The sequence below is a fragment of the Carettochelys insculpta genome, chromosome 19 (genome assembly GCF_033958435.1).
Source record: "Carettochelys insculpta isolate YL-2023 chromosome 19, ASM3395843v1, whole genome shotgun sequence".
NCBI lineage: Eukaryota > Metazoa > Chordata > Testudines > Carettochelyidae > Carettochelys > Carettochelys insculpta.
The window spans coordinates 16377382-16404589 of record NC_134155.1 but is presented as its reverse complement, the minus strand read 5'-3'; the positions used below and the strand labels follow the sequence as shown (position 1 = coordinate 16404589).

Sequence of the window (27208 nt, the reverse complement as noted above, 5' to 3'; positions counted from 1 at the left end):
GGGTTCTAAACACCTCCAGTCCCCACTAGAATACAGATAGTAAGCCATTATAATTATACATTAAGCTTGCTTTTATCAAAACAAAAAAGCAGTCATGTAGCACTTTCAAGACTAACAAAATAATTTATTAGGTGATGAGCTTTTGTGGGAGAAAGTGGATCTGTCCCACGAAACTCATCACTTAATAAATTATTTTGTTAGTCTTTAAAGTGCTACACAACTGCTTTTTTGTTTTGATATAATACAGACTAACACAGTTATCCCTCTGTTGTTATTAAGCTTGCTTTTATATTAATAGGTGTGTCTCACAGGCCTGATTTCAACTTATGGAACTCCAGGGACTACTCCGGATTTACACAATGTAAGAGAGATCACAGGCTGGCCCTAGTCTGGAGGTAGTGGAACTAGTAAGATTTATATGTGGTTTGTTGACTGTGTGCTTTGAAGAATCTGTTCCATTTGATGAGCAACTTCTCATTGCCTCAGCCCACATCCACTGTCTATTTTCAGACTAGCAACGCAGTTGAGGCCAATGGCTGAGAGGAGGGTTGCACTGCAGGCATTTAATAATATTTATAATTAGAATCTGCTTAAAAAGCAAGCACTTTGTACATGGACAGTTTAACCACATAAGCAACTGCCTGCAGCTTACTACTTGGAATGCACATCTGCAGATGCAGAAAATGTCACTGAAGCCTGAAGAGTTCATGTGGTCACCCCATCTGAATTAGGAAGATTCTGCTGATATTCACGCAACTAGAGATGCCAAACACTTTCCATCTTGCTTTAACCCTTCCCCTGGCACAAAATAGAAGTGCTAGGCTAATGAAGTCAGTCGGTACTGTAGCCAACAGGAAAGTACCACTCATCTCTGCACCCCTGAGGTTCTCAGCTCAAAACACACCCAGAACTACAGTGTGTAAGAATGTAGTCGGTCAGAAAGGAAATGCATTAGCAGTTTGCACGTACCGTTAGTAGCTAAGAAAATAAATACAGGTTGATACTTTCTAATTCGGCACCCTCAGGACCTGAACAGTGCCAGATGAGAGATTTTCCAAACCACAGGAAGTCAATATTGTCTAGCTGCATTACCAGAACTTTCACTGCTTACTGGGCTCTTAGAAAATATTTAGAGTAAGTTAGAGATAAATAACAGCACAGAACTCTGAGAGCAAGGAGTGGTGGCTGTAAACAAACTTTCTGGGACCACAAGAAATTTGGCCACACCCATGATAAATTGTCATCCAGCTAACTAAAGTCATGCCAGATTACGGATGTTGCTGGATGAGACAGTGCCAGAAAAGAGGTTCATCCTGTAGGATGTAGTTGTTACAATGCCGAGAATTCATACAACTGCTCTGCAAAGTAGCATAAATACCTCAGAATTCAGGATTTTCATATTTAGTTTCTCCACCAAAACGATAATTATTTTTGCCAAAAAAGGAATTACCCTAGGAATGTTTTTCTTCTTTTTTTTTTTATTTTCTTTTTTTGTGGGGACAGGAAGACCATCTTTGAGTGGAAAACAAAGTTTTGAAATTTCTTTTGGAAAGAACGTGGACCATCTAAAAACGGTGTTGGTATCAGCTATAATCTCAGAGAAGTTCTACGCATTTCCGGATATGAAAACGGCCATTTCACACGCATAAGATCTGCATTTCATAAATGTACCAGGACAAAATTATACATTTTCCCATTGGATACTGCGACTCTCCTACCACCCAAAATGTCTGCACAGTCCTCAGCACTAGTTTTGTGAACTAGAAAAACAAAACAATTAGAGTCAAGTATCAGAGGGGTAGCCATGTTAGTCTGGATCTGTAACAGCAACGAAGGGTCCTGTGGCACCTTATAGACTAACAGAAAAGTTTTGAGCATGAGCTTTCGTGAGCACAGACTCACTTCATCAGATGAAGTGAGTCTGTGCTCACGAAAGCTCATGCTCAAAACTTTTCTGTTAGTCTATAAGGTGCCACAGGACCCTTCGTTGCTAAAACAATTAGAGGCATTCCTTGACTCGCAAGCTTTTGAGATAAACACTGCCATTGACCATGCATATGACAAGCACCTAACACGCCAGGGCCCTGATAGCCATCAAGTCTCGCAACTACCAAAATATAAATAAAAAAATTATTACCATAAAAAAAAAGAGAGAAGTATTTTAAAGGTCTTTACACCACATCCTTCTTTTCTGGTGACAGACTACTTAAAGTAGTTAACTCCTTAGGAACTTGAAGGAATGTGTATTAAATACCTCTTTGATTCAGTTAGACCTCTTTTAGTGCAGAGGCAATTTTGGGATAGCATTTTTTTTTGAAAGACCCTAGACAAAATAGGACCCTAATAATTATTATTATTATTTATCACTTGTATGTTGGTATCACCTTGAGGTCAGAGCTTCATTATTCATACCAGTGTACAAACATACAAAGACAATCTGTGCCGTGAAGAGTTTTCAATCCTGCAGTGGGATTTGCTGCAACTGGCAGAAGCCCCATTAATGTAATGACTCTTTAAACCAGTAATTCTCAACCTGTGGCAGATGGGCTACATGTGGCCCAATCAGCACACAGCTGCGGCTCACATGATATCTTCAGGGCAATTCAGGTAGTATGTATATTGTGTGGATGTGGCCCACATAACACAAAGAGCTACCTACGCAGCCCACAATGGTAAGGGGGTGTAGAACTGCTGCCCTAAACATAGGTTACCTCTACAATTGCTGGGAGACTGACCTGGTCTAGGCTGATCTTCTGGGGTTTGATTTCGTGCACCGAGTGGGGACAAATGAAATCAAACTAGCAGGGCTTGACAGTCAACCCTTGTACTGATCATTCTCACAAGGAGTAAGGGAGGGCGATGGGAGAGTTTCTCCTGTCAACATGCCTCAGTGAGGATGGCCAGATAAGTCGATCCTAGATACGTTGATTCTAGCTACACAATTGTCATAGCTGGAATTGTGTATCTAAGACCTACTTTCAGGTCTAGTGTAGATCTGCTGTTAGCTTCCAGACTTGCTACCTGCTCTCTTCCATTTTAGTATGCATTAAAGTTTGTAATAGTAGAGGAGTGGGGCACAGTGCTGCAACCCTGTCTCAGAAAAGCAGTCAGGCCCAGGCTCTGGGTCCTGCAAGTGCTTACTCATGGGAGTAGCTTCATCCATTTCAGGTAACTAAACAAGACTGCACACCATGCATGCAGGCAAGCACATGTATGCGTGTGATGTCAGGGCCTACCCGAGACTGAAACACCTTTTTGTATCTAGGCTCAGGTTATAGGAGAACACAGAATATTGTATGGTTTGAAAAACAAAATTACCATTGCAAGTGTAAGACCTATGGGTGTTGGAACTCTCTTCCTGGAGCAGCCAGCTGCCTCAGGGAATTTCACAGCTAACTGTGCCCACCTGCCTGCCCTCCCTCCCTCCCTCTCTCTCTGTTTCTGTTAAATTCTCTTCATCTCAGTTTTCAGTTATCAGTCATAAGGATTTTCCAGATCTGAAGAAGTGGGTCTGTCCCATGAAAGCTCATCACCGAATAAATTATATTGTTCGTCCTTAAAGTGCTACAGGACTGCTTTTTTTTGTTTTGTGCCTTGGTAAGATGCTTAGTATTGGGCAGCCATGCCCAAATCACTTTCCTGACTTGCTTGGGGCTGGATTTGTTTGCACCACTGAACTATATACCCCCGAAACAGGCACTTGATTCTCCTGCTGTTAGGTGGGGTAGATAGCAATGCTTTTGAACGTTCAAGGCTTTGGCTCTGGAGTACACATAGCTTTAGCCAATGCTCTGCCACTGGCCTGCAGCCAACCAGGGCTTAAGGAAAATAAACCAGCTGGTTTGCACTGAAATATGGCATCCGGTCAGGGCCCCGAAGTGGAAGAGAATATTAAGAACAGGTGGGGCCCTGGGACAACACAGTCACAAGCCTCCCCTCCCCCAGTATATTAAGATATTAATGTAACATCATAATTTATCCTTTAAAATCTATTCATGCTTATTACTACTCATGGACATAATAAAACTACACCCGTGAATTTTAAAATAAGAACGACATGACATTTTTTTGTTTCATTAAAGCAAATTGTTTAAACAAAGTGGAGTTATGGAGCCTTGGGGCCCCTCACGTCTAGGGGGCCTTGGGGTAACTGCGCCTTTGGCCCTTATGTTAATCTGCCACTGCTGAAATGTGTCACAGCCATTCAGCCCTTTTGCACTCTGCAGCACGCTCCTTTTGTATTCCCTACCCATCACAACAGCCTTTAACCCCTTGCTGACCATGAGCCATAGGTCTATCCCTAACTAAAATTGCATCAAAGCAACCCCTGGCACACAAGAGTGGCACACAAGCCTATTTTCATTGGCACACAAGGCCAGAGCTCAGCCCCGCTGGGAGCTTGCTCAAAGCCATGCTGCAGCTGGGGAGCTGGGTGCTGCAGGGAGGACAGGTCGCTGTAAAGTGGAGCAGGATACAAAGTTGCTTGGGGCTGCTGGAGAAGGAGTTGGGCAGGCTCTTTAAATAGCATAAAGCTGCTGTTTAAAGAGCTGCCTTGACCGGCTGTGGAGGGTGGTAGGGCAGGCTCTTCAACAGCAGAGACCTAGTGTTTAGCCTTTAAATGGTAACGCTCTGCATCTTTACTTATTTATAATTGAAGCTGTTGTAAATAGGACTGTTAAACAGGATCACCAGCACCCAAACCGTGCAGAGGTCAAAAGATCAAATTTCGGTACTCTGCCTCAGAATGGCTGCTGACCCACGTCATACCATGCAGTAACAGAGGAGAAAGCTAAAGGGAGAAAACTGCCTGCTTCCAGCTCATCCCAAACCCACACGCCAACCTGCCTGGCTGGCAGTATGTCACTTGTTTCATTTCCCATAAGCTGATTGAACAAACAGCCTGTGTTGTGAACGTACCACTTTGAGGGGTCAGGAACTTCCCACAGTTGTAGTAATCTGAAGCAATCGGGCTGCTGGAAAAGATAAAACATCTCCGTCTTAGATATTTCCTGTCTCCGAGACAGCACTTGGAGCAAAATCCTCCTCACCTTACTCATTTCCCACCCCTGGCCCCGACTCAGAATCAGAAAGGACCATAAAGCCTTCTCTCCCCAGAATCGTCAACATCCCTTAACGTTACTATCACAAGCTGCCTCATCTCCTGGGCGACACATGCCTAGAACTGGGTAAACCAAATACAGAACTTCCAGAGACACAGCCCAAAGCTATTTCTTTTAAATAAAATCTCTATGATCACAACAACAGCACCCTCCGTTTCTAAGATTACGGTTGAGATTCTATAGTAATGGGTCTGTGCAAGGATCTAAATATCTCAGAGAAAGCGAACACTTTAGCTTTGTGTATATTGCATGATGTTTTGGTTGCATCTGGCATAGGTATGTGTCTTGTGACTGGCTCCTTGTCCAATACCATTTTTGAAACAAGCCTGTTGTATCATAGTTGTAATGCTACACAGTCTATAAGATCTGTAGTTTTACACTCTGGGGTGAGCTGCACTACAGGCGAATATGATACAGTGGAGGTCACGTTCAATATGAGTCACGTACAGCTGCAGAACTTGGACTGGGAATAACTTCTTGGTGCATCTGTCCAGGTGATTAGCACCTGGCTCCCTATCAGTTTTCCATCCTTGGGCAAAATAAATTTTATGTGCACTAAGGCACGTGCAGATGTGCACCATCAACAAACATGTGCTGCCCACTGTGGGTGGTTCTGGGTGCTTTGCTAATCAGCTGGTGGAAGCTCAATCTCTCCAGGGTGGCTGCCCAAGTGCTCAGCTCACAGGGAACACAGTTTCCTTCAGGCTGTTCATGACGAATTGAGAAGTGCTTCCGACATGTGTCCTTTCTATCCTAAGATCTTGCAATAGACACAACACACTCTGCTATAATCACTGCAAGTTACTACTCAGGGTGGAAAACAGTGGCTCACAGCAATGTGGCCCTCTGCAAGGTCTCCTACAAAGTGTGAAGTTAACTGAGCTACGCAGAACATGCATAATGGAAAAGCATGAATGTCATGATCTTCAAAGCTGAACTTCAAAACCCAAATCTTTGGCATTTAGTTTCCTCTTGAAGATGATGAGCTAACCCCTCTAATATCCTACAAATCAAAACTACAATTGGCCAGGCAGGCTAAAGAGATTAGATTCAATATACTGGGAGATGAGAGGAAGATCAACTTACACATAGGCAGTCTCCAACTCCTGGTTCTCGTCTGCAAATACAATTCACGTGCAGTTAGCACAGCCTCAGACATTTCTCACAGCACAAAATTCACACAAAGTCACGAATGAGCCAGAAAAGGTCTGTGCACTTAGAAACACACCAGGACAGCAATTAAATCAAGGGCCTCAAGACTCTTACCATGGAAAGGGCCAAGTTAGACTCTCCAGGAAGTTCTGTAGGCGATTGCTTCCCTTCAGGCATGCATTCCAGCTGTTCCCTTCCTCACTCAGCTTATGGGGTCTTTGTATCTCGCCTTTGAAAAATTAACCCTTCCCCCCACCCCAAACGTGTCTGGGTGCACCAGTGTCACCTTCCTGTTCTCTCGTCTCAGTGTACCTTCTCTCCTCCCCACGCCTTGCTCTGCAGCACTTTGTCCTCAGCATTTCCCACCATGCCACTGTCTGCTGCACTGCCCAGAAACTTCACCAGGAGCTGACCAAAAGGCTACAACCACATCACTCTTGCTCCCACAGCTCAGACACCTCAAGAGAGGCATGGGGGGAGGTGCAAAATATGTGACAAGCTACACCCGGCCTGACACCTGAACTGAAAATGACGGGCCTGCTTTTACAACACTGAATTCAATGCTGGTGTTACTGTGGGCTTTTATAGGAGCAGGGTTGACTGCAGGACTGTAAGACTGCAGTACAGATGTTCGGGCTTTGGCTGGAGGTTGGACTTTGAGACCCCATTTGGGGAGGAGAGCCTAGCACAGGGGTTGGCGACCTGCATCTCTGGAGCCGCATGCAGCTCTTCAAGGTGTCATTTGTGGCTCTGAGAGCTGCTGCCGCTGACTCCACTTGCAGCTGCAGAGGCTGCCGCTGCTGCTGCTTGAATAAAAAACTAAATTCAATTGCACGCTCTTGAACAACCTGAATTTAGTTTGTTGTTTAAGTGGCAGCAGCCAGAGCTGCTGATCCGTCAGACGTGGCATGGCAGGGAGCCTGGGAGGAAAAGCCAGCCAGGCAGGGAACCGCCCCATGTGGGCAGAAGTCTAAGCTGGCGTGCAGGCTGAGGGGAGGGGTGGCTGAGCTGGACCCTGCCAGAGTCACGCACCCACACCAAGGAAGCAGCAGTGGCGGTGATGGCGGAGAGCAGTGGGGAGAGGCAGCAGCAGAACTATGTGCTGAGGTGAGTTAAGCCCAGGGGAGGTTCAGAGGGATTAAGCCTGGGGGTGGAAAGTGGGGGGTAGGTTGGGGATCAGAGAGATTAAGCCTGGGGGCAGCTTTGCAGCACAGGGGGGTAAAGCCTGAGGATAATGGGAGGATTTGGGGGCTGAGGCAGGTAAAGCCTGGAGATGGGGGTAACAGCTTTTTAGCTGACACAAATCATTGTGTGTGCACTGTTCTTAAAATAGGGGTGATAAAAAGCTGACGCTATTTATTAAGGACGGTCTTGTATTCACATGCATTGCGGCTCTTGAAGGATTGACTTTATAACTGAATTTGAAAAAATGGCTCTTCTCATGGTTTCGGTTGCAGACCCCGGCTTAGCCCAACCCTGAACATGTGCATGGCAATTTTATAGCTCTGCAGCCCAAGCCACACCAGCCCAAGGCTGTTGACATGGGCCAGCCATGGGAGATTTATTCAAGATAAATGTACTCCAGGGGCCCCTGGAAAGCAAACGTAAGGGGCATTGTTTTATATAAGGAGCAATTTAGCATATGGGTGGATCATGAGAGTTGGTCCAGGGACACAAATAGGATTTGATAAGCTCCTCTATAAAAAAGACTGAGCAATGGCCTCATTTGGGCTTGATCATAATCAGCTCTGGCCTTTGTGATGGCAGTTTTGCCTTGTCATTGGATAACAATGGGCTAGTGCCTCATCAGCCCCACCTCCCTCAAAAGACAAACTGTCCTTTACAGAGCTGTGATACTGGAAACTGCAGGACCAGAACATTTACTGTAGCCCTATGCACTAACAAATAAAATACTAATGAAGGGAATTCTGATGGCAGAAGAGGCTGCCTTCTTGCTACCTCTATTATTTTTAATTATTTGTATTAAAGTACCAGCCAGGCTCCAGCTGAGATTAGAGCCTTGCTTTGCTACAGCCACTATTAAGAGACAGTCCCTACCCCAAAGCTCTTACAATCTAAATGGACAGGACAGGCGGAATTGGAGAAAGGGAGTACTTGGACTCCCATTTTGCAGCAGGGGAACATCTGTTAGCCCTAAGAAATGCTCTGAGACAGCTGAATACTGGCAGGGCATGGCTAGACATTCAAAGGGAAGGCAGCCCATCTACTAATGTAGATTCTCCACTCGGATTAGACACAGTAACAAAAATGTGCTGTTGCTGCCACAGGAGATCCTGGAATGCCAGGTGACCTCACATCTAATACAACCTTAGAATCAGGGATCACAGCTTTCCATTCCCCCTCCATTAATTTAAACAGAGGACTAGATCCAGCACTGGCATGAGGGAGTGCAAGTTCTACTGACTTCAGTGAGTCACTTGTACTAGGGCTGATTTGTCCTCCATGTTAATAGCCTAAATGACTTATTTGCCTTACCTCTCATGAAATTTTGATATCTGGGCTCAGCATTGTCATCTAGAAGAGAACACATGTTGACATTGTATCTAATGTCTAACAGAAGGACATCTGGGCACCCTAATTTCACTTAATACCACACTGAGAAGCATTGAGCACCCAAAACTCCATTTGAAAGCACTGGGAGCTGAAGCTGCTCAGCTTCTTTGAAAATCCATGTTGCCTCTCCAGGTCCTAGACCGATGGACACTTAGAAATATAACATTGGAATGCTATGGGCAGTGTGGCCATCACACCCTAAGAGGACAGCTACTGCTTAGGGGAAGGAACAGTGTAGGGCAACAGAAACCAGGTATGAAGAATCTGCTACATCTCAAAAACAAGAGTCCTGTGGCACCTTATAGACTAACAAAGACCCGCGTCATCAGAGAATCTCACCAGGAGACTGGTCTAAGTCTCAAAGGAAAAGAGAAGAGGAGAAGTTAAAAAAAAAAAAATCAAAGGGGCTGAGAGAGGTGGTAGAGAGAAACAGTTGCGTAGATAAAGGGTTTAAATGGGGGAAAACGGATAGAGACTGCAGGCAGCACTGCAACCTGCAAAGGGTAATGAGTTACATGGGGCATCATGAAGATTAGTTGGTCTTTGTATTGTGTCCAAGGACGTTGTGAAGGCCAAGACTATAACAGGGTTCAAAAAAGCATTAGATAAATTCATGGAGGTTAGGTCCATCAATACTTATTAACCAGGATGGGCAGGAACATTGTCCCTAGCCTCTGTTTGCCAGAAGCCAGGAGTGGGCAATAGGGGAGGGGTCGCTTGATGATTACTTGTTCTGTTCACTCCCTTTGGGGCATCTGGCATTGGCTTGTGTTGGCAGACAGGCTGCTGGGCTGGATAGATCTTTGGTCTGACCTAGTATGGCCATTCTTATGTGGTTCTACAAATGTGTGTGTTAGATATTAGAGGAATAGTTGTGTTAACTAGCTTATTTCCAAGGTAACAGACATCCCTGTAATGCACTAGTTAGAATTTAAAATGGATGACCTTACACATGAATGGAACATCCTCTCATAAGCTGAGCTAATGTGAATTTTGTACATTTGTTTATATACAACTGTCAGGAATCAATTACCATATACATTCCCTTTGCCAATATACAAGCAAAGATCTGTAATATTCCCATTTACTAATTTTGCACTGGAGTGACAACCTACCCAGGACAGCTAACAAAAGGTGTACAGAAAGTGCATACTTTTGTATAAATACCTACCATTGAGACCTTTGATCTGGAGCTGCTCACTGGTTTTTCTGAAAGAGAAAAACTTATTAATGTAACAAACTCCTGCAATGCTATTTCTCCCGCTGCATTGGTCTCTACCTGGAATACAAACCATTCACACTGGAAAGCAGCAAAAATCTCAGTTCCAAGTACACCATATTAAATATTGGCTATTACTACGCTCTACCAAATTCATGGCCATGACAAATGTGCCATGGACCATGAAATCTGATCTCCCACACTTGAAATCTGGACTTGTGTGCTCTTACCTAATACAATACAGATTTCACAGAGGAGAACTGTGTTTCTCAAATTCAGGGTTCTTAACCAGAAGGACGTTGCAGTGGGGGAACACAGGGTTATTTTAGGGTCCCCGAGAATGGTGGCTGTTGGCTGGGCACCCAGCTCTGAAGGCACCATCTGACCAGCAGCAGCACAAAGATAATGGTAGCAGAACCACAACTCCACCTAAAATAACCCACAACTCCTGTTTAGATCAGGACCCCTCCATTACAATACTGTGAAATTTCAGATTTAAACAGCTGAAATCAGGGAATTTTTAAAATTCTAGGACCATGACATTGACCAAAAGAGACCATGAATTTGGTAGGGCCCTGCTTTATAGCGTGCCCCACAACAAATGGGCTGTGCAAACCCTAATATGGTCTGCAGAGCCAGGGCTGCCACCAAAGAGGCAGGTGCTGCAGGGCCTGACAATTTAAAAGGGCCCAGGGTACCTGGCAACCATGGAAACCCTTTATATCGCTGCCGGAGCCCCAGGTGGTACAGTCCAGATAGCGCAGAGGGCTGGTTGTGGGAGGCAAGTCCCAAGCCCTGCCCCTTCCTCCTGAGGCTCTGCATCTTCCAAGAGCCCTGGAGCTGAGGTGCACCCCCCTGCCCACTCACACATTACCCAGAGCTGTTCCTGCTGGTGCTATACAGTAGGAGACATTTAGAGCACTAAGAAATGGAAACTAGGGCATTTGGAATGGAATCCAAGATTTGGATAATCACACATATGCTCGAGCCGTAACATTTCTGCCTGATATTTTCCATATCAGTTTGCCCAGGCTTCGCAATATCAAAATGGTTACAATCAAGCATCTGCTGCAGGATGTACCTTTCATCTGCAATGACCGTTCCTTTCCCTGGCTCATTTTTAAGGGTTGGTACTAGTGGAAGCTATAAAAGCAATTGGAACGCAGGCATAAAAAGGATTTAGAACAGTACAAAAGGCTTAGCAGTAAATGAAATATAGACCCACCCACAGAGGCCAGACCCAGAGTTGGACACTCATCCTCAATTTTCTCAAAGTTTGTGTGGATCTGGTGACTCAAATTTTGTCTGAAATATCTTATTTTGTCACCTACCTTGTTACTGGGAGGTTGTCTGGTAATTTAATTTGATAATCTCTGGTCACTGCAACTGGCATGTAAAACAAAAATCACATGTCAAAGGTTAAGGCAGCAGGGGACATTTTTAAACTGAGCACAGTCAAAAGCAAAGGCTTTCCGTGCCTCTACAGACACCTAATCCAGAACCGTGAATTACTTTCCCAAAGCATAGGATAGTCGCAGGAAAGAATGACTAAAGAAAGCCACAGTATCTGTAAGCAAAAGGAACAGACTGTGACAAACATACACATTTGATGAAGCACCAGTCCTAACAGCTGAGTTGGTCTCTATTCCTCCTGCAAGTTATCTGTCATTTTCTCCAAATTTGTGAGAGCTTCCATCCCCAAATTGCTGGCAGCTCTTTTATACAGAGGTCAACTCTCTAAAAACTATAGGTGCGAGTTCTGTGAGGTCTGCAGTGTCCAATACAGTAGACCCCCAAGATACGCAGGGGTTGTGTTCCTAGCAATCCCCCTTGTAACTCAAATTTCACGCAAGTTGGGGGAGATGGGAATCAGGCAGTAGCCTGGTTCCCGGATCCCCTGGGCTTGCAGGAGATTTCTTAGATTGTTTGGCCTTTCACTGCTTCAAAACCCTCACTTTCCTCATTGGATGAAGGTGCAGCAGGAAGGCAAGCTATTAGTCATTGTAAACTGTTGCAGCTTACTTTTGTTATTTTTAAATTAATTTCTCTCTGAGCCATACAGACCTCTTCCCAGTTTTAGCTACCTGTATTATGGATTCTTCTGGTCCCCACTCACTGTAGCAGCCAAGTGAGGGTGGAAAATGTTATTATCCCCACATATTGCAGATGGAAAACTGAGACAGAGAGCTACTACGTTACCTGCCCTAGTGCACATAGGAAATTTGTGGTAGAGGAGGGAACTGAATCCAGTCTCCCTAGTGGGTACCCTAATCACTGAACCATCCTCTCTCTAATGTTTTAAACCCTAGGAGCACATTCCATTGTGCAAGACAGACAGCACTTGTGGTCCTGATGGATCATCAGAGGATAGCTCCTATTATTGGCGCATTCGTTGCTGTTGAGCATGACTTAGCATTGTCCCATTTTAAAGACATTTGCAGGAGTCAGTGGAAAACTGCAAACCAGTCCTTCTACAGGAAGTAGGTAGCAGGGCTGGGAGAGGATGGGGCTGGGGAAAGAGAAAGTGGGAAGCACTGGGAGGGAAATGGAGTGAGTTTATGGTGAAGTGGTGATGATAGGGGGCAGCAGTGGATTAGCCACTGAGCTAAACTGCTATGAACAGGGGGCCCCAGCCAATTTGGAGAGTGCTGCTGGAGAGCAGGGCATGCCCCCATGCCTGATTCCCTCTCTATGACAGGATTAAAGGGGGGAACACATGCTGTGGCCTAGGGCCCCGTGACTAGCTAGTCCACTTGTGATGGGGAGTGGGTGGCAATGGGGGAAGGTGGAGAAAGGGGGAGGAGGGTGGCAGTGGTGGGGAAGGGGCTGAGGGGCTCCCTGCCGTACCGAAAAGACCATTGTTAAACCCATCCCATAGGCAGCCAGCTGTGCCCCATGCCCAGCAGCAGCAGAGGCAGGAGATGAAGGTGAGGGTCCTGCTGCAGAGAAACACCAGCAGGTGGCGGAGGCTAATGTTGAGCAGGAAGAGGTGGGTGGGGGTGTGCAGGCACCGTAAGTGGGCGTTCAGCACCAGCAGGTTGTGGCACAAGCCCAGGATGCGGAAGGTGGCAATGAGCATTGCCAGAAGCATGTGAGTGCTGGGTCTGAAGCGGGGCAGGTCCCTATACTGCTCCTGCTGCCCCAGGCTGGGTGCTGGGCTGGGGCTACTGCCGTTCCTGGAGTACCTGGCTCCAGGGCTGGCCACCTGCAGCTCCTCATGCCCAGCAGCAACTCCTGGATGGCACCTCAGCCCTCCACGGCCCTCATCAATGGGAGTGAGGGGAGGAGAAACTGTCTCCCCCATCCCCCAGCCAGTCACTCATGGCTCGCTGCAGGACAGCTGGGCCCCTCTGCTGCACACCAGGAGCAGATGTGTGGGCTGCACTTACATACTATAGCAATATGTAGTAGCAGGTCACAAAAAACCCCATAAATAAACAAACAGTGCGGGGAGGGATAGCTCAGTGGTTTGTGCATTGGCCTGCTAAACCCAGAGTTGTGGGTTCAGTACTTGAGGAGGCCATTCAGGGGCCTGGGGCAAATAGCTATTTTAAAAAAATCTTTCAGGAATGGTGCTTGGTCCTGCTAAGAGGGCAGGGGGCTGGACCCAATGACCTGCTGAGGTCCCTTCCAGCTGTATGAGATGTGACACATGTGGCCTGCAGGACACGTTTGACGTGCTTGTTCTAAGCTGTTCCCAGGCAGTACTGTTGAACTTATGTCACACCTGCTTTCCCCCATCCTGGACAGCACCTAGCTGCTGGGGAAGTCTGAGACATGGAGTCAAATGCTACCAATACATGGATTACATCCAGATCTCCATTTCTTTTACATTCATAGCTAATAGCATCATCTTTCAGCTCTCAGAGCTTCACATCTGGATACCAAATAGCTCCTTGAAGCAGCAAGACACAGGTTTGGTAAGGAGAGAGAAGGAAGTACTTTGAAAATCTAGCTCCTGCCATAGTGTCATGCTCTGTGGTGGGAGTCCTGGTGCTCACATCCTTATGTCACTTGGCGTCTGCTTCCCCCATCTGGACTCATCATTACTGCAAGATACTTTAATGACTACCACTGCAAACGTTCTCTTCCAGCTGAAGCTGGCCAGGAGAGCTGTGAGGTTCTGTACGCTGACTTACTGCAATTCACTGTATCCAGATACGAAATGCAGTTCATTCCAACCACAGCCGTGCAAGAACACAATCTGATAGTGCTTCACTTCTTTTAGTGGCAGCCTGTAGACACCAATCACATTCCAAGGTCTCACTCCTATGCACTCCATTGGATTGGCTCCTGTTACCCAAGAAACTTTCCCCTCGCTCATCATAACACCACCCTCCCAAGACATCTGTGATCCTCAGTCTCTTGGAAACAGCCTTGAGAACCAGAAGACAGAGTCTTTTCAATAGTCAGCTCAAGACTTTGTAACGTGGTTGCATGACTCTCGCTCCTTTCAGAGCAAGGTGTAAAATTTCTTTCTTTCTGTCTTTCTTTCTGATTAGCTGTTCTCCAAACCCAGACAACCAGCAGGGCAGGGGAGGTAGCAGAAGACGATGGTAACATATTGGAAGAGAACTAAAGCAAAGAGAGGAAAAGAATTCAAATTTTAAAAAAGAGACTACAAAATGTAAAGCAAGACAAAGGAAAAAAAAAGAAGGGGCAGCACTAGAAGAAAGAAAAGATGAAAACAAGTCACCCTGGGGTGACTGACTCACAGGAACAAGGGACCAAGTGATGCTGCCTTTGTGCATTGTGATATTAATGCACTAAGAATGGTAGAAGTACTTAGACTGACTGCAGCATTTGGCTTCCAGCACTTTGTTTACAAGGACCTTTAATGCAAACCCAATCAGCGCCTCAGGCTAGGACGAAATCAAAAGGTCAGCCTGTAACCAAACATGCTTCAGGAAGCAGTGTCAGGCAATGACAAATGAGTCATTCACATCTACTTGGTTCAAATGCTTCCCTCCACACTCTGTCATTTACCAGGGCCATTTTAAGTTTCTGCTCAGAAGAGCAGGGCCCCTGTAGCCTCAACCCTGTGTGGTTCCATTTCCTGATACAGATTCTTTGCTGTACTAAACATTTTGGCTGTCAATTTAAAGGCGTTCACGGGAGTTAGACACCCAAATCCCAAGTGGGCACCTAACCCTCCTTTGAAAATCTCAGCCTTCTAGTTCTGTCAGCTGAGTCTTCAAGGCTTTCCCAACAGCAATGCGTTGTTCTTTGAGACAGGAATTTAATTCCCTGCACTGCAGAATGCAGTCATAAAGGGTGCGGGGGAAAGACACAAAATGCTATCCTTGCAAAAATCGCAGCATGAAAAACTCTCTCATTTCTTAGTATATCTATATGGAAATAAATCTCTCATAGAACTGAAAGGGACCTTGGGAGGTCATTGAGGTGTCCCCTTCCCTCTTGGCAGGACCAAGCACCATCCCTGACAGATTTTTTTCTTCAAATCTATTTGCTGCAGACCCCTGAATCGCCTCCTCAAGGATTGCACTCACAACCCTGGGGTTAGCAGGCCAATACTCAAACCACTGAGCTATCCCACTCCCTTAACTACAAGCTTCTTCCAGGTACCTACAGAGCTTTGTAAAAATGCATACTCACTTGAACAGGATCGTACCACCTCAAACCCCTGCTGGTTTCCATACCTGAAAAAATACGGAAAGGGCTGAGCAATGCAATATGTACTCATGAGAAAAGTATGGGGGCGGGGGGACGACGGAGGAGAGAGTTGGGAGCCATAAGGATAAGACAGTGGAGCCTAAGGAAAGATGAGGTTTGTATTGCACAGCACATCAGCACAAAGGCATCAGAAGTGAAATCCAAAGAAAGGGAGTTCCCTGATCACTTTTAAAATTCATAGTTCTTGGAGTGGGGCAGAGAAAAGCTGTTAATCACCAAAGCTGCGCAAGTAACGGGGCTTTCATCTCACTGGACTATACTAGAGTCATCCACTCTCACACCTTCTCTCTGGCCCAGTGGAGTCAATTAATTCATTCTAAGTGGAACAGCTTCAACAGGAGAGAGAGAAAGACTGGGTACAGAATACCTTACTGTCCAGTGACTAGGGCACGCCCGGTGAGAGTCCTAACCAGAGGACATCAGGGCAGCACCACCTCCTCCTCCTCCTCCTCTCCCCTGGGTGTCTCAATAGAGCCTCATTCCTGAAAATATTTTTGGCCAAAACTATTTGGTGACCTCATGTCACATTCACATTTTCGGGTTGACCAAAAGCACATTTTCAGCAAACAAACAGTCAAAAAAATGTCACACATCTGTTTCCAGCGTCATTGTGGGTCTGATCTTGTGGTCTTTGAGGTCAACTGGAACATTTCCAATGACCTTTAAACACACAACAGGAGCTGGGAATAGGGCACATCAGATGGTGTGGGTGGGCAGGGGCAAAGCCAGGTGTGATGAGGAGATATTTCTGGTCCAGAAGGCAATTATGACTGACTACTCCACTCCATCCCAGAAGCATTTCAACATAAAATGCCTGACAACTTGCAATAGAAATCAAAGTTTCTAGAGACAACAGATCCACAAGGCCCAGAGGGAAAATTTGACCTCCCTCATACCTTGGGTCTATTTGGTCTTTTTGGAAGGCTAAGCATCATGGTTATTAATTTTTTTTAAATAAAAGTAAAGAAAGCTATCAGGAATTTTGGTATGGTACTATTTTTTAAAACGAAGGTGAGGTTCAAAAGGGAAGGGAATACAGCAGTGCTGTAACACTAAAGAGCATGCCTTACTCTACATACATTGGGGGTGTCAAAGCCCTCAGCTGTCTCCCATTTACTTTCACAGGCTTCCCTCACTGTTTATGGGAGAGTGTTTGTCTCCTTCCTCTGAAGTAACAGGACTGGTCACAGCTGGAGATGGGAGTTGGACAGGAGGGGCCAGAGCTCTGAATGGTACCAAGTGCTCTATCTCAGGTGCTTGTCTGGTTCTTGCTCACATGGCCAGGGTCTAGCTGATCACCTTACATGGGAATGGGAAGGAATTTTCCTGCCCATCAGATTAGCAGTGATCCTGCAGGTTTTGACCTGATACCATAGAATCATAGCATTCTGGGGCTGGAAGAGACTTCAGGAGGTCCTCTAGTCCAGCCCCTTGTCTAAAGCAGGATCAACCCCCACTAAATCATTCCAACCAGGACTTTGTCAAGCCAGGACTTAAAAACCTCTAGGGATGCAGATTCCACCACTTCCCTCGTAACCCACTCCAGTGCTTCACCACTCTCCTGGTGAAATAGTTTTTCCTAATATCGAACCAACACCTCTCCCTCTAACTTCATATCATTGCTCCTTGTTCTGCCATCTGTCACCACTGAGAACAGTCTCTCCATCCTCTTTAGAGTCCTCTTCCATGAAGTTGAAGGCTGTTATCAAATTGCCCCTCAGTCTTCTCTTCTGCAAACTAAATTAGCACAAATCTCTCAGCCTCTTCTCTTAGGCCACATGTTCCAGCCCCCTAATCATTTTCCTCGCCCTCTGCTGAACCTGCTCCAGTGCAGCTGCTCTTTTTTTATACTGGGGGGGGCCACAAGAACTGGATGCACTACTCCAGATGTGGCCTCAAGAGTGCCGATTAGAGGGGTATAACAACATCCTAGATCTGCTGGAAATGCATCTTCTAATGCACCCCAATATGCCATTAGCCTTTTTGGCTACAAGGGTCCACTATAATCCCCAGGTCCTTTTCTGCTGCACTGCTACTTAGCCAGTCGGTCCCCAGCCTGTAACAGTGCTTGGGATTCTTCTGTCCCACGTGCATGACTCTGTACTTCTCTTTGTTGAATCTCAAATTCCTTTTGACTCAATCCTCCAATTTGTCTAGGTCACTCTGGACCCTATCCCTACCCTCCAGTGTATCTACCAGACCCCCTAGCTTAACGTCATCTGCAAATTTGCAGAGGGTGCAGTCCACCCCCTCTGCAATACATGGGTGTAGGTGACTTGCCAGGCTTATCTGGGTCTCTCTCATTTAATTATTTTCCTGCCATTGCGGGGGCTGGTGCTCCTCCTGTTCTCACCCTGTGACATCTAACAGTTAAGTCTCCTGTGGGCTGTAACACATCAGTCCCATTTCAGTTGTTGGGTTGGTATGCGGAGGAAGGTGTGTGTTGGCGGCCTCTGATAGAGCTCACACTAAATGATGTGGCTGTCCCTTCTGCCCTTCAGCTCTCTGATGTTCAGTGTGCACGGGGCACACAACTCCCCTTTGACCTTCAGAAATCTCTCCATTTTCCAATAGCGCAGCTATTCCTCTAACACAAATAGCAAATCACTCCATTTCTCTTCATTCTGATCAGCCCCATTCCTAGAGCTAGAACCTGGTGGTGACTGGTGGTGTTTTCAGCTAAAGTACATATTTAGATTCCTTCTGACTCTAACTTTAACTTTCTTTTTCTGGAGGGAGGGGGCACAGAGGGGGGTTGGTGTGGATGTGTCACTTGAGCTGTCAAAAAAAAAAGAACAGCTATAGCAATTGAGCATGAAATCTTGACCCCACTCAAGTCAGTGGCTATTTTCCTACTTTCTTCGCTGGACCAGGAATACTCCCAGGTTCCTGGTTGAATTTCAGCAAACCAGGACATCTCTGTAGCCCCAGAGGTCAGGGACAGATGGACAGTTCAGAGGGGCAGAGCTCTGTAGTAGCTTCTCCATCAGTTGCCAAACATCACACCTAAAGCCCCTGTCATTTTTAAATGGAGCGCAGGGCACTCACACAATATTGCCTATACTTAGCTACTACCAGAGCCCTTTGCAGTGAGTTAGTTGTGCTGCCAAAGGCAGGAAAACATTCAAAGCCATGCTTTTTTCTTCTCTAATCTTTTTACTTGTGGTTCATCTGCCACCAAAATAAACTTTTTTGTGTGTGTGTGTGTGTGTGTGTGTGTGTGTGTGTGTGTGTGTGTGTGTGTGTGTGTGTGTGTGAGAGAGAGAGAGAGAGAGAGAGAGAGAGAGAGAGAGAGAGAGAGAGAGAGAGAGAGAGAGAGAGAGAGAGAGAACTTACGCTTCCTTACTTAGCTGACCGTGTAGGATTGATTGTTTAATGGTAACATAAGATGTCTGTGATCCATTCTGTGTTCTTGGGCGCTACTGAACTCTGCACTGTCATTAATGGTATGAGGCAGCTATTTTTCACCTCCTGAATTGCTAGCATAACCACAGCTGGGATGCAAAGTGCTCTGATCCCAACTCCTAAGTGGGGTCCATAAGGACCTCTGGGAAAAAAAATCAGAGAAAAGGGCAACTTACCGAGTCCTCTGCTTGCTCAGCTTCTTCCCCCCTTGAGTAGCTGTAAGAAGAACATCAAAGAGGGGGACTAAGATTCTAGTGCAGAAAAAGGGGAAAAAACTGAACAACATGCACTAACAAACAGAGATACTGAAGAGTTTTTATGGTGGGTGTGCTGACAGCCACTGGGCCAAACTGGTGTATAATGGAAACCACTTCAGGCACAAGGAATGCTGCAGCACCCTCATCTCCCTCCTGGCACCCTTACTTCCAGTGCCTATGGTAACAAGAATTTCAGACATTTGGAGTATTAGATTGAAACAGGAAGTGGAGAACAGCAGTTCTGAAGAATTTCAAGAAGCGCCTCCATCAAGCCTGCAACCTGGACCAGGAAAGAGCGTTTGACTGAGCTATTGTCCCATCAGCCAACCGAGAGATGTTTTAACATCTGGAGCGTCATTTCCCAAACTGTGTTCTGTGGTACACTGGTGTTCCACGTGATGTCAATCGGTATTCCAGCAAAAAATGTTAAAGCTGGCAATATTTTTCCCTCTAAAATATTAAATATGAAAATGTATGTGTCAAAAATACTAAGGTATTTGAATAGTATATAGATTGTAGGTAGATTAATATTTATAACCCATTCATAACAGTGTAGTTATTATGTGACTCATGCCAAAACAGAGTCAATTTGGATTGTTTTGGCACAAGTCATGTTCAGTGAAATCACGCAATGCTGCACCTGATATTAGGATCCAGCTCTCCAGCGTCGTTCCAAATAGTAAGCAGATGTGTGGTCAGCAGATGGAAAAATACTCTTCCCATTAGAAACCCTGTCAAATGTTCCTTATTTTTATTTTCTAGTAGTTTTATGCAAAAATAAATTTATAAAAAGCACAGAATCTAAAAATATTTTCCATACCTCATTTGTTTTTCCTTTCTTTTTAATAAAAATGGTTTTTAAAGCTTTAAGGAAGGATCGTCTTTTTTTTTTAAACTATATTATCCTTTATTTTTGTACAAAACACCACCACCAACCGTCCTTTCAGCTGTTATATTGATGTTCTGTTTTGGTTTCATACTTAATTTTTATGCTCAATTGTAGGGTTGCTAATCGCCCTCTGATCTGTAGGACCTTAGCTGTTCATTCAGATGATTTTTTCCTGTGTTTTTTTGTTCTTTGTAAAATGGGACATCTAAAAAAACGATTTTAAATCAACTTTTGAGGATTACATGCGGCAATTTTTTAGTATGAAATTCACCACCCACCCCCTCCCCTATGACCAGTATGTATGTGTTCTGTCAATATATTCCAAGCCCAAAAGTGTTCCCTGGCCAAATTAATTTGGGAAATGCTGATCTGGAGTATTGGAACCAGCATCAGTCAAATTAGCCTCTGGTCCAACAGCACTGAATGCTGCTTAGCCCAGCCATGCAAGCCTTGCTCAGTAGCAAACCGCTTAGAGCATCACTGTCTGTGTGTGATGAGGTTCAGGGGTTCCCAAGCTCTGCACCTTGTTTGCAGTCAGGAGTGACTCTCACTCAGCAGGCAGAAAAGGAAGTTTATTAGTTAGCAGAGAGACAGTGCAGTACACAGGTGTCACTACAGCAGCCAGAAACAGTCATTCCAATCCATCTTGGAGAGGGGAGGCCCAAGGAGTGTCCCCAAACTAGATCCTACCTCACTCCTTTGTCCCTCTGCCCTCAGCCCAGACTAACTGCCTTCCAAGTCTCCTCACACTAACTGCCAGCCTCTAATTCAAAACCAGCTGCACTCCACCATCCTCTTTGTTCAGAGATAGAGGTATTACCCCAGCTTAGGCTACAGCCAGCAGGGGGTCATCCACAGCCTGTGTGAGCTGCTCAGCCTGTCACACATACCCCACTACATCACACAGTAGCCTTCTCCTAGGGTCTGCTCCTTTATGGAGCTGAGCAGCCTCCGTTCCTAAGGACTTGCATAAGCTGAGAAAGGTACCCAGTATCTTGCAGCCAAAGCTGAATACCTCGTTTCCTAGGCACTCCGCTGACTATCATTACTTGCCTTTACTGTCCTTCACGCCCTCTTGTAGGAGGGGCAGTGCTATTACCCCCATTTCTCAGACAGTGAACTGAGGCCCAGAGAGACTAAGGGACAGATTTTTTTAAAAGGTATTTCAGCCCTCAGTGCAATGTTCAAAAGCACCTTGGCATTGAGCTGTCTGTGACACCAACAGGTGCTTTCACAAATCCTATTAGGCTCCTCTCTGTCTCTAAGCACATAAATAACCTTAACAGTCTGTCCTTAAGTGTCATACCCAAAGTCACATAGGAAGGCTGTGGAACAGCAGGAAATCAACACCTAAGCTATCTCCTTAACCAGTAGAACATCCCTCCTCTCACAGGGTCAGCCATACACTAGGCAAGGGCCACTTCCCCATGTTTAGCCCGGCTGCTGCTTTGGGATTCTCTCTCTCTATGGCATGAGGATCACTTATCCTTTGTGCAAATCCTTTGAACTGAGTGCAGTTCCGCAAAGGATGAATTTGACCCCTGGTTTTCTTTAAGAAGTCACTCCGGTTCCTACACAGGAGAATCCCTCCATCTCATTTCTGGCAAGAGATGCGTGGACAAGCTCTGACCATTGTCCTGAGTGATCACAAGGGCCAGACAGGTGGCTTCCAGTAGCAGAAGAGACCTGTCATGCCAGGCTTTGCTTTGAGACCAGTGGCACCATGGAGCGCCTCCGGTCTGTGACCTCTTGGAATGACATGCTGGGCCAAATGAGTGCAAGTTTATTCAATAGCAGCAAATCACAACCAAAGCACTGCCAAACCTCACCAGTGATTACAGGGTAGCAGGAGTCTGCTCTGCCACTAATAAGCAGGGCTAGTTAATTATCAACATCTCATCAAAACAGCCAGGGGAGATCCTTCAGGGATCCTCACCACAGCCAGGCCATGGATGAAACATCTCTGGTTAATCTCCATGGACTTGGCCCATGGCACTCCAGTACTGAACAGAGAGATGAAGCAGCAGAACAGAGATTTGGGTGGGAGAGGCATAGATGAATTTGAGGGCTCTGGGGCAGTTAGGAGGTGCGTGCTCCCTCACCACATCAGAAAGCAGGTGGTGAATGAATCACAGAGTTGTAAAGGTCAGAGATGGCAACACTCTACTTGGTCAGCAAGTCTACAGCTCCTGCAAGCAGGCGAGCTGGCTAGGAAGGGAAAGTTTTAATCTCAGTGTTACCTTTGTTGTTGAGCTAATCCCCACTGACCATCCGCCATCACTGAAGTACCAGGCGGTCCATGCTCTGTCTCACATATGTTCTTTGCTGGGGAAGAACCGAGCAAACAGGTTCAGGGTGGCTGGTGGCCGAACAGGCTGGTTCAGTAGCCTGACTGGTTGTAACTGTTGAACCACATTGCTGCTGAGGTTGCACTCCTTTGCATAACGCACAGTCAGCGAGACAGAGCATGTGCGCTTTACAAGGCTCCTTTGACCAACTGCAGGACTGCCAGCCTGTCTTCTGGAGCCTCATGCATGCACATCACAACACAATTTCAAAACAAGCCTTCTTGAGCGTCTTGCTTTCCTAGTGAACCAGCCACAGGCACGTGCTTTTGGATTTAGGACCAGAACTAATGGACTTAGATTGCAGCAAGGGAGATTTAAGTTGGACATTAGGAAAAACTTCCTAACTGTCAGGGTGGTCAAACACTGGAATAAATCGCCCAGGAAGATTGTGAGATCTCCATTACCGGAGATATTTAACAGCCGGTCAGACAAACACCTGTCAGGGATGCTCTAGATGGTGCCTGGTCCTGCCATGACAGCAGGGGGCTGGATTTGATGACCTCTCGAGGGTCCTTCCAATTCTAGTGTTCTATGATTCTACAGTTTTGTCCCTTCCCCAAGGTTTTGAAGCTTTTCCTTCCACATCCTACAGTCGGCTGCACTGACAGCAGTGGAGAGGGAACCTCACAGCTCTCCTGCTGTTTCTCTCCCGCTGTAGGAGGCGGTGCATTACAACCCCGGACCGATGGTTCCTTGCTGCTGTTCCCCCTGGCCCCGAAAAGACACAGCTCCTGAAGGGCCTGTGCTAGCAGGGTCTGCCCCCAAAGCCCTCTGACAGCTTCCACAGCACAGAAGAGTAAAAGTCGCAAACCCACACACAGGCTGTATTTAATAGGGCCAAAAGCCACAGCGGGCCCAGGGCAAGGTGTGTGTGGGGGCAGCTCCATGCCACCAGAAGGGGTGGAGCCACAGGCAGGCAGCCCTTAGCACCACCCAGACTGCAGCATGCTCCCCACCCCGCCCTGAGCGGCACTCGGGCAGCAATTCAAAGGGGCCTGGGGCTCTGACTGTGGCAGTGGCAACCCAGAGCTCCAGGCCCCTTTGAATTGCTGGTCCCACCACCCAGCTTCTTCCCTACCCTATTCCAGTTCTTCAGAACTCAGCTCTGGAGGATGGGGGCACAAATGGTGCCAGTGGGAACTGCCTGTGAGCCCCAGCTTCCCAAATCCCAGAGCTTGGTTTCGGCAGCTGGAGCTGTGTGAGAAGAGCAGTGCACGGTGGTGGCAGCCTCGAGGACTTTGTATATTGAAGGACAATTGGCAGCAGGAGCTCCCCTTGCAGGGAGTTAACACCATGCTCTTGCTATGGCTAGGTAGCCTAGTGGTTAGGTCACAGAGTAGGTGGGCCAAAACAGGGGGAGTGCTGGCCCACTGCCTCCTCTGTTCCTGGCCCAGGCGACCTGAACCCCTCCTAGCTACTCCTTAAGTTTGGAAACTAAAAGCAGTCAAGTAGCACTTTAAAGACTAGCAAAATTATTAGGTGAGCTTTCGTGGGACAGACCCACTTCTTCAGACCAAGTCTTTGGGTTCTCTTTGGGTGTTCTCTCCTTTTCCGAGTGGGGTGGGGGCTGATGTGCTCCCATGGCTGTTAAGCAGACAGGTGGTGGTGCCTCTGCTGACTCCCTCTTATCTCCCTGCAAGTCTGGCCCAAACTGAGCAGGGCTCCTTGTTTTTCTCCTCCCTCCAGGCCTGGCACTGGTTGCAGGTAAAAGTGGGGTAGAGCTAGCTAGGCCCAGAGGTTACCATTAACCCCTGAGATGCCAGGTCCTCCTTTCTCCACTCCCTGCACAGTGGCCTCTATGCACATGCTCAGGAGAGACATGAGCTCAGGCACTTGCTTTGGGACATGAGGCTCAGCTTGATGGTGGGGGAAACCATCTCAGCAATGCTGGAGGGCAGCAAAGGCAAACCTCTCTAACAGGTAACCTCCTGAGCAGTGTTCCTGGAAGCAGGGGGCTAGTGTGGCCACTCAGAGGAGAGTCAAATGGTGCCCAGTTGATTAGCAGGCTGCCCACCACTGGGTGTTTGTTTCTCCTGGTGGTGCACATTCACATTTGCCTCAGTGCACATGAGAAAAAATGATTCCACACATGGATGGAAAACATCCACATGGGTGGGAAAGGTTAGGGGGAACATGGACTCAGAGCAGATGCCGTGGCCAGCACAAACCGAGACCACAAGGAGCTATGCAGCACTGCAGGATTTCCTCTTCCAGAAGATTTCTCAAATTCAAGGACAGGGGAGCAAGTCTTACCAGAACGCTGGCACTTCATGCACATGCTCACAAGAGCCCCCAGCAACATCAGTGAGGCCGCAGCCCAGAGCAGCTCCCCTTGGCTCATTGCTCCGCAGTGACCCAGTCTAAAACACACACAGAGGAGAAAAAAGCATTAACCCAACCTGTTAGCACTTCAAAGCACAGCTGTGGCTCCGAGGGTTTAAGCACAAACCTGTTTCACATCTGCCCAGCTAGTCTTTCACACAAGAGCCAAATGCTTCCTCCCCCAACGCACAGAGCCAAGTGTGCTTTTCAAAGAGGTCAAAAGATTGCCACGAAATTGGGTTGAAGCTGCTTTTTCTTATTCCTCTGGCTCTGATCTTTGTGGTTATATTGTGAAGTTCTCAGAACAGAGACACTCCTCAGGCATTTGGAAAGCATCTAGCACACTGTGGATGATATCTCTAGACATCCAAAATAATCCTCTCCCCTATTTTCGAGGTGGGGAAACTGAGGCATATGGCAGTGAATGTGACTTGTCCAAGATCATCCGTGTCAGTGGCAGAGCCAGGAAGAGTACCTGTATTTCCTGACTCCCAAGATAGCTCCCAATCCTCTAAGTCAGGAGAGCACAAAGTGGGGGCAGGCCCCCTCCGTAGGGGGTGAGACATGAAATTTCCTAAAGGTTGGGGGAGAGCAGCACAATCAGCTCCTGGGTCTCAGGCTCCCCCATCTCATTAAAAATGTTTAACTGTTACTGTTATGTCTGTGTATTCACACGTACAGACCGGTACATAATCTTCATGCTCTACAGGCTTATTTTCTTGCATGTGCCCAAAGGGTTTTTTGATATGAACATAACTGAAATTTCCCTCAGTGTGGATTACATTAGCCAGGTTGGGGGAAGGGGGAGCAGGCCCTGATAATTCCAGGGATGAAAAGTGGGACCCAACGTAAAATGTTTGCTCACCCCTGCCCTAAGCTACATTACTACCCCAATTTTGTGAATAAAACCCACCCAGGAGAATTGCCGCCAGAGGGGCAGGGCCGGTTTCCTAATGTGACAGAGCTCAGCAGTGGGAAAGACCAGCATTAGGTCACCCCATCCTTCCCCTGCTAATGCAATATTGTTCTCCGTACTACATTCTCCAGCATACTTTCTGCATGCAAATGGCTCAAACCAGGGGCCTGCCACGGCACCTCCCCGACTTCACAAAGAGCTTGAACAATGCACTCTGCGCCTCTTTTACCTAGGGTTGCTTTTGTTTGGGTTTCAAGCTTAAAAATGTAAAGAGCTGTATGTCCTTCCCTGGGACTAGAGACATCAGAAGGCCCGATTCTCTCCCCCTGCCTGGGACCACGACCTCAGGGCAGTGGGTTTAAAAATGCTAGCCAGTCAGAGTCCTCTGCTCTCACCACTGGTAATATCCTACTGCCACTTTGCTCAGGGGGAAGATGGAAGAAAAAAATATACCCAAGACACTTACATGGTCCTCATTACCACAGCATTTGGCATGACACAATCTGTAATGTAGCCTCATGACTCGCTGTGTGGGGCAGGGCAATGCTACTCTCCCCTTTGTGGAAGTTCCCCTAAGCATTACGGTTACCCAACATTAAGGTAAAAACCTAAGTGGGGCTATAAACCCTCATTCTTCAGAGCATAAGCAAATCACCAGCTCCCCTTCCCATTTTACAATCAGAGCTCACGCTTGGACCTGGACAGTACCAAGCACCCCAGCCCTTTACCAGCAAAGATCTTCAGTTTTTGCTTACTTTTATGTACACGAATAGCCCAATGGCACTGGCTGGAGAGGGTCCTGGAATAGTCCGATGCCCATGGTAGTTCCTAGGTATCTGAATACTGTTTTCATGTTCTGTGTTTCTCTATCGGTAGGCACTTGGACAGAGAGGAAAGTCCCTTTGTTTTCTCCATAAGTGGTGCAAAGGTCTCCATGTTACAGACTGCAGCTATTCAGGCAGGTATGGCAGAGTTTTAATTAAGAAAAAAGTTCTATATGGCTGGGTTAAAATTTCAGTCCCTGCTGCTGGCAGGGGGCTATTTAGGAGCTGTGACCATCTTCTGGCTGTGCCAGCCTAACAGGATTTTAAAACAGTAACTGCACTAGTTAGAACAAAAAAGCAGTCCAGTAGGACTTTAAAGACTAACAAAACAATTTATTAGGTGATGAGCTTTCGTGGGACAGACCCACTTCTTCAGATCATAGCCATACCAGAACGGACTCAATATTTAAGGCACAGAGCACCTTAAAGCACTCTGTGCCTTAAATATTGAATCCGTTCTGGTATGGCTATGATCTGAAGAAGTGGGT

The 27208-nt window shown here is 46.6% G+C and overlaps 1 protein-coding gene across 2 annotated transcripts in view; it reads right to left on the bottom strand.

The window, feature by feature from the left end:
* Window positions 1-24942, bottom strand: part of LAT2 (linker for activation of T cells family member 2) — a 31980-nt gene extending 7038 nt beyond the window's left edge. For both annotated transcript variants that reach the window (XM_075013718.1, XM_075013717.1), the window contains exons 1-8: window positions 24912-24942; window positions 19341-19380; window positions 15682-15725; window positions 11397-11451; window positions 10018-10055; window positions 8769-8807; window positions 6207-6237; window positions 4918-4973 (exon numbers count right to left, since the gene is read on the bottom strand). In XM_075013718.1, coding sequence (XP_074869819.1) covers window positions 4918-4973; window positions 6207-6237; window positions 8769-8807; window positions 10018-10055; window positions 11397-11451; window positions 15682-15725; window positions 19341-19380; window positions 24912-24936 — 328 coding nt within the window. In that variant the 5' untranslated portion in view covers window positions 24937-24942. The remainder of the gene's footprint in view (window positions 1-4917; window positions 4974-6206; window positions 6238-8768; window positions 8808-10017; window positions 10056-11396; window positions 11452-15681; window positions 15726-19340; window positions 19381-24911) is intronic.
* Between the last annotated feature and the right edge of the window lie 2266 nt (window positions 24943-27208).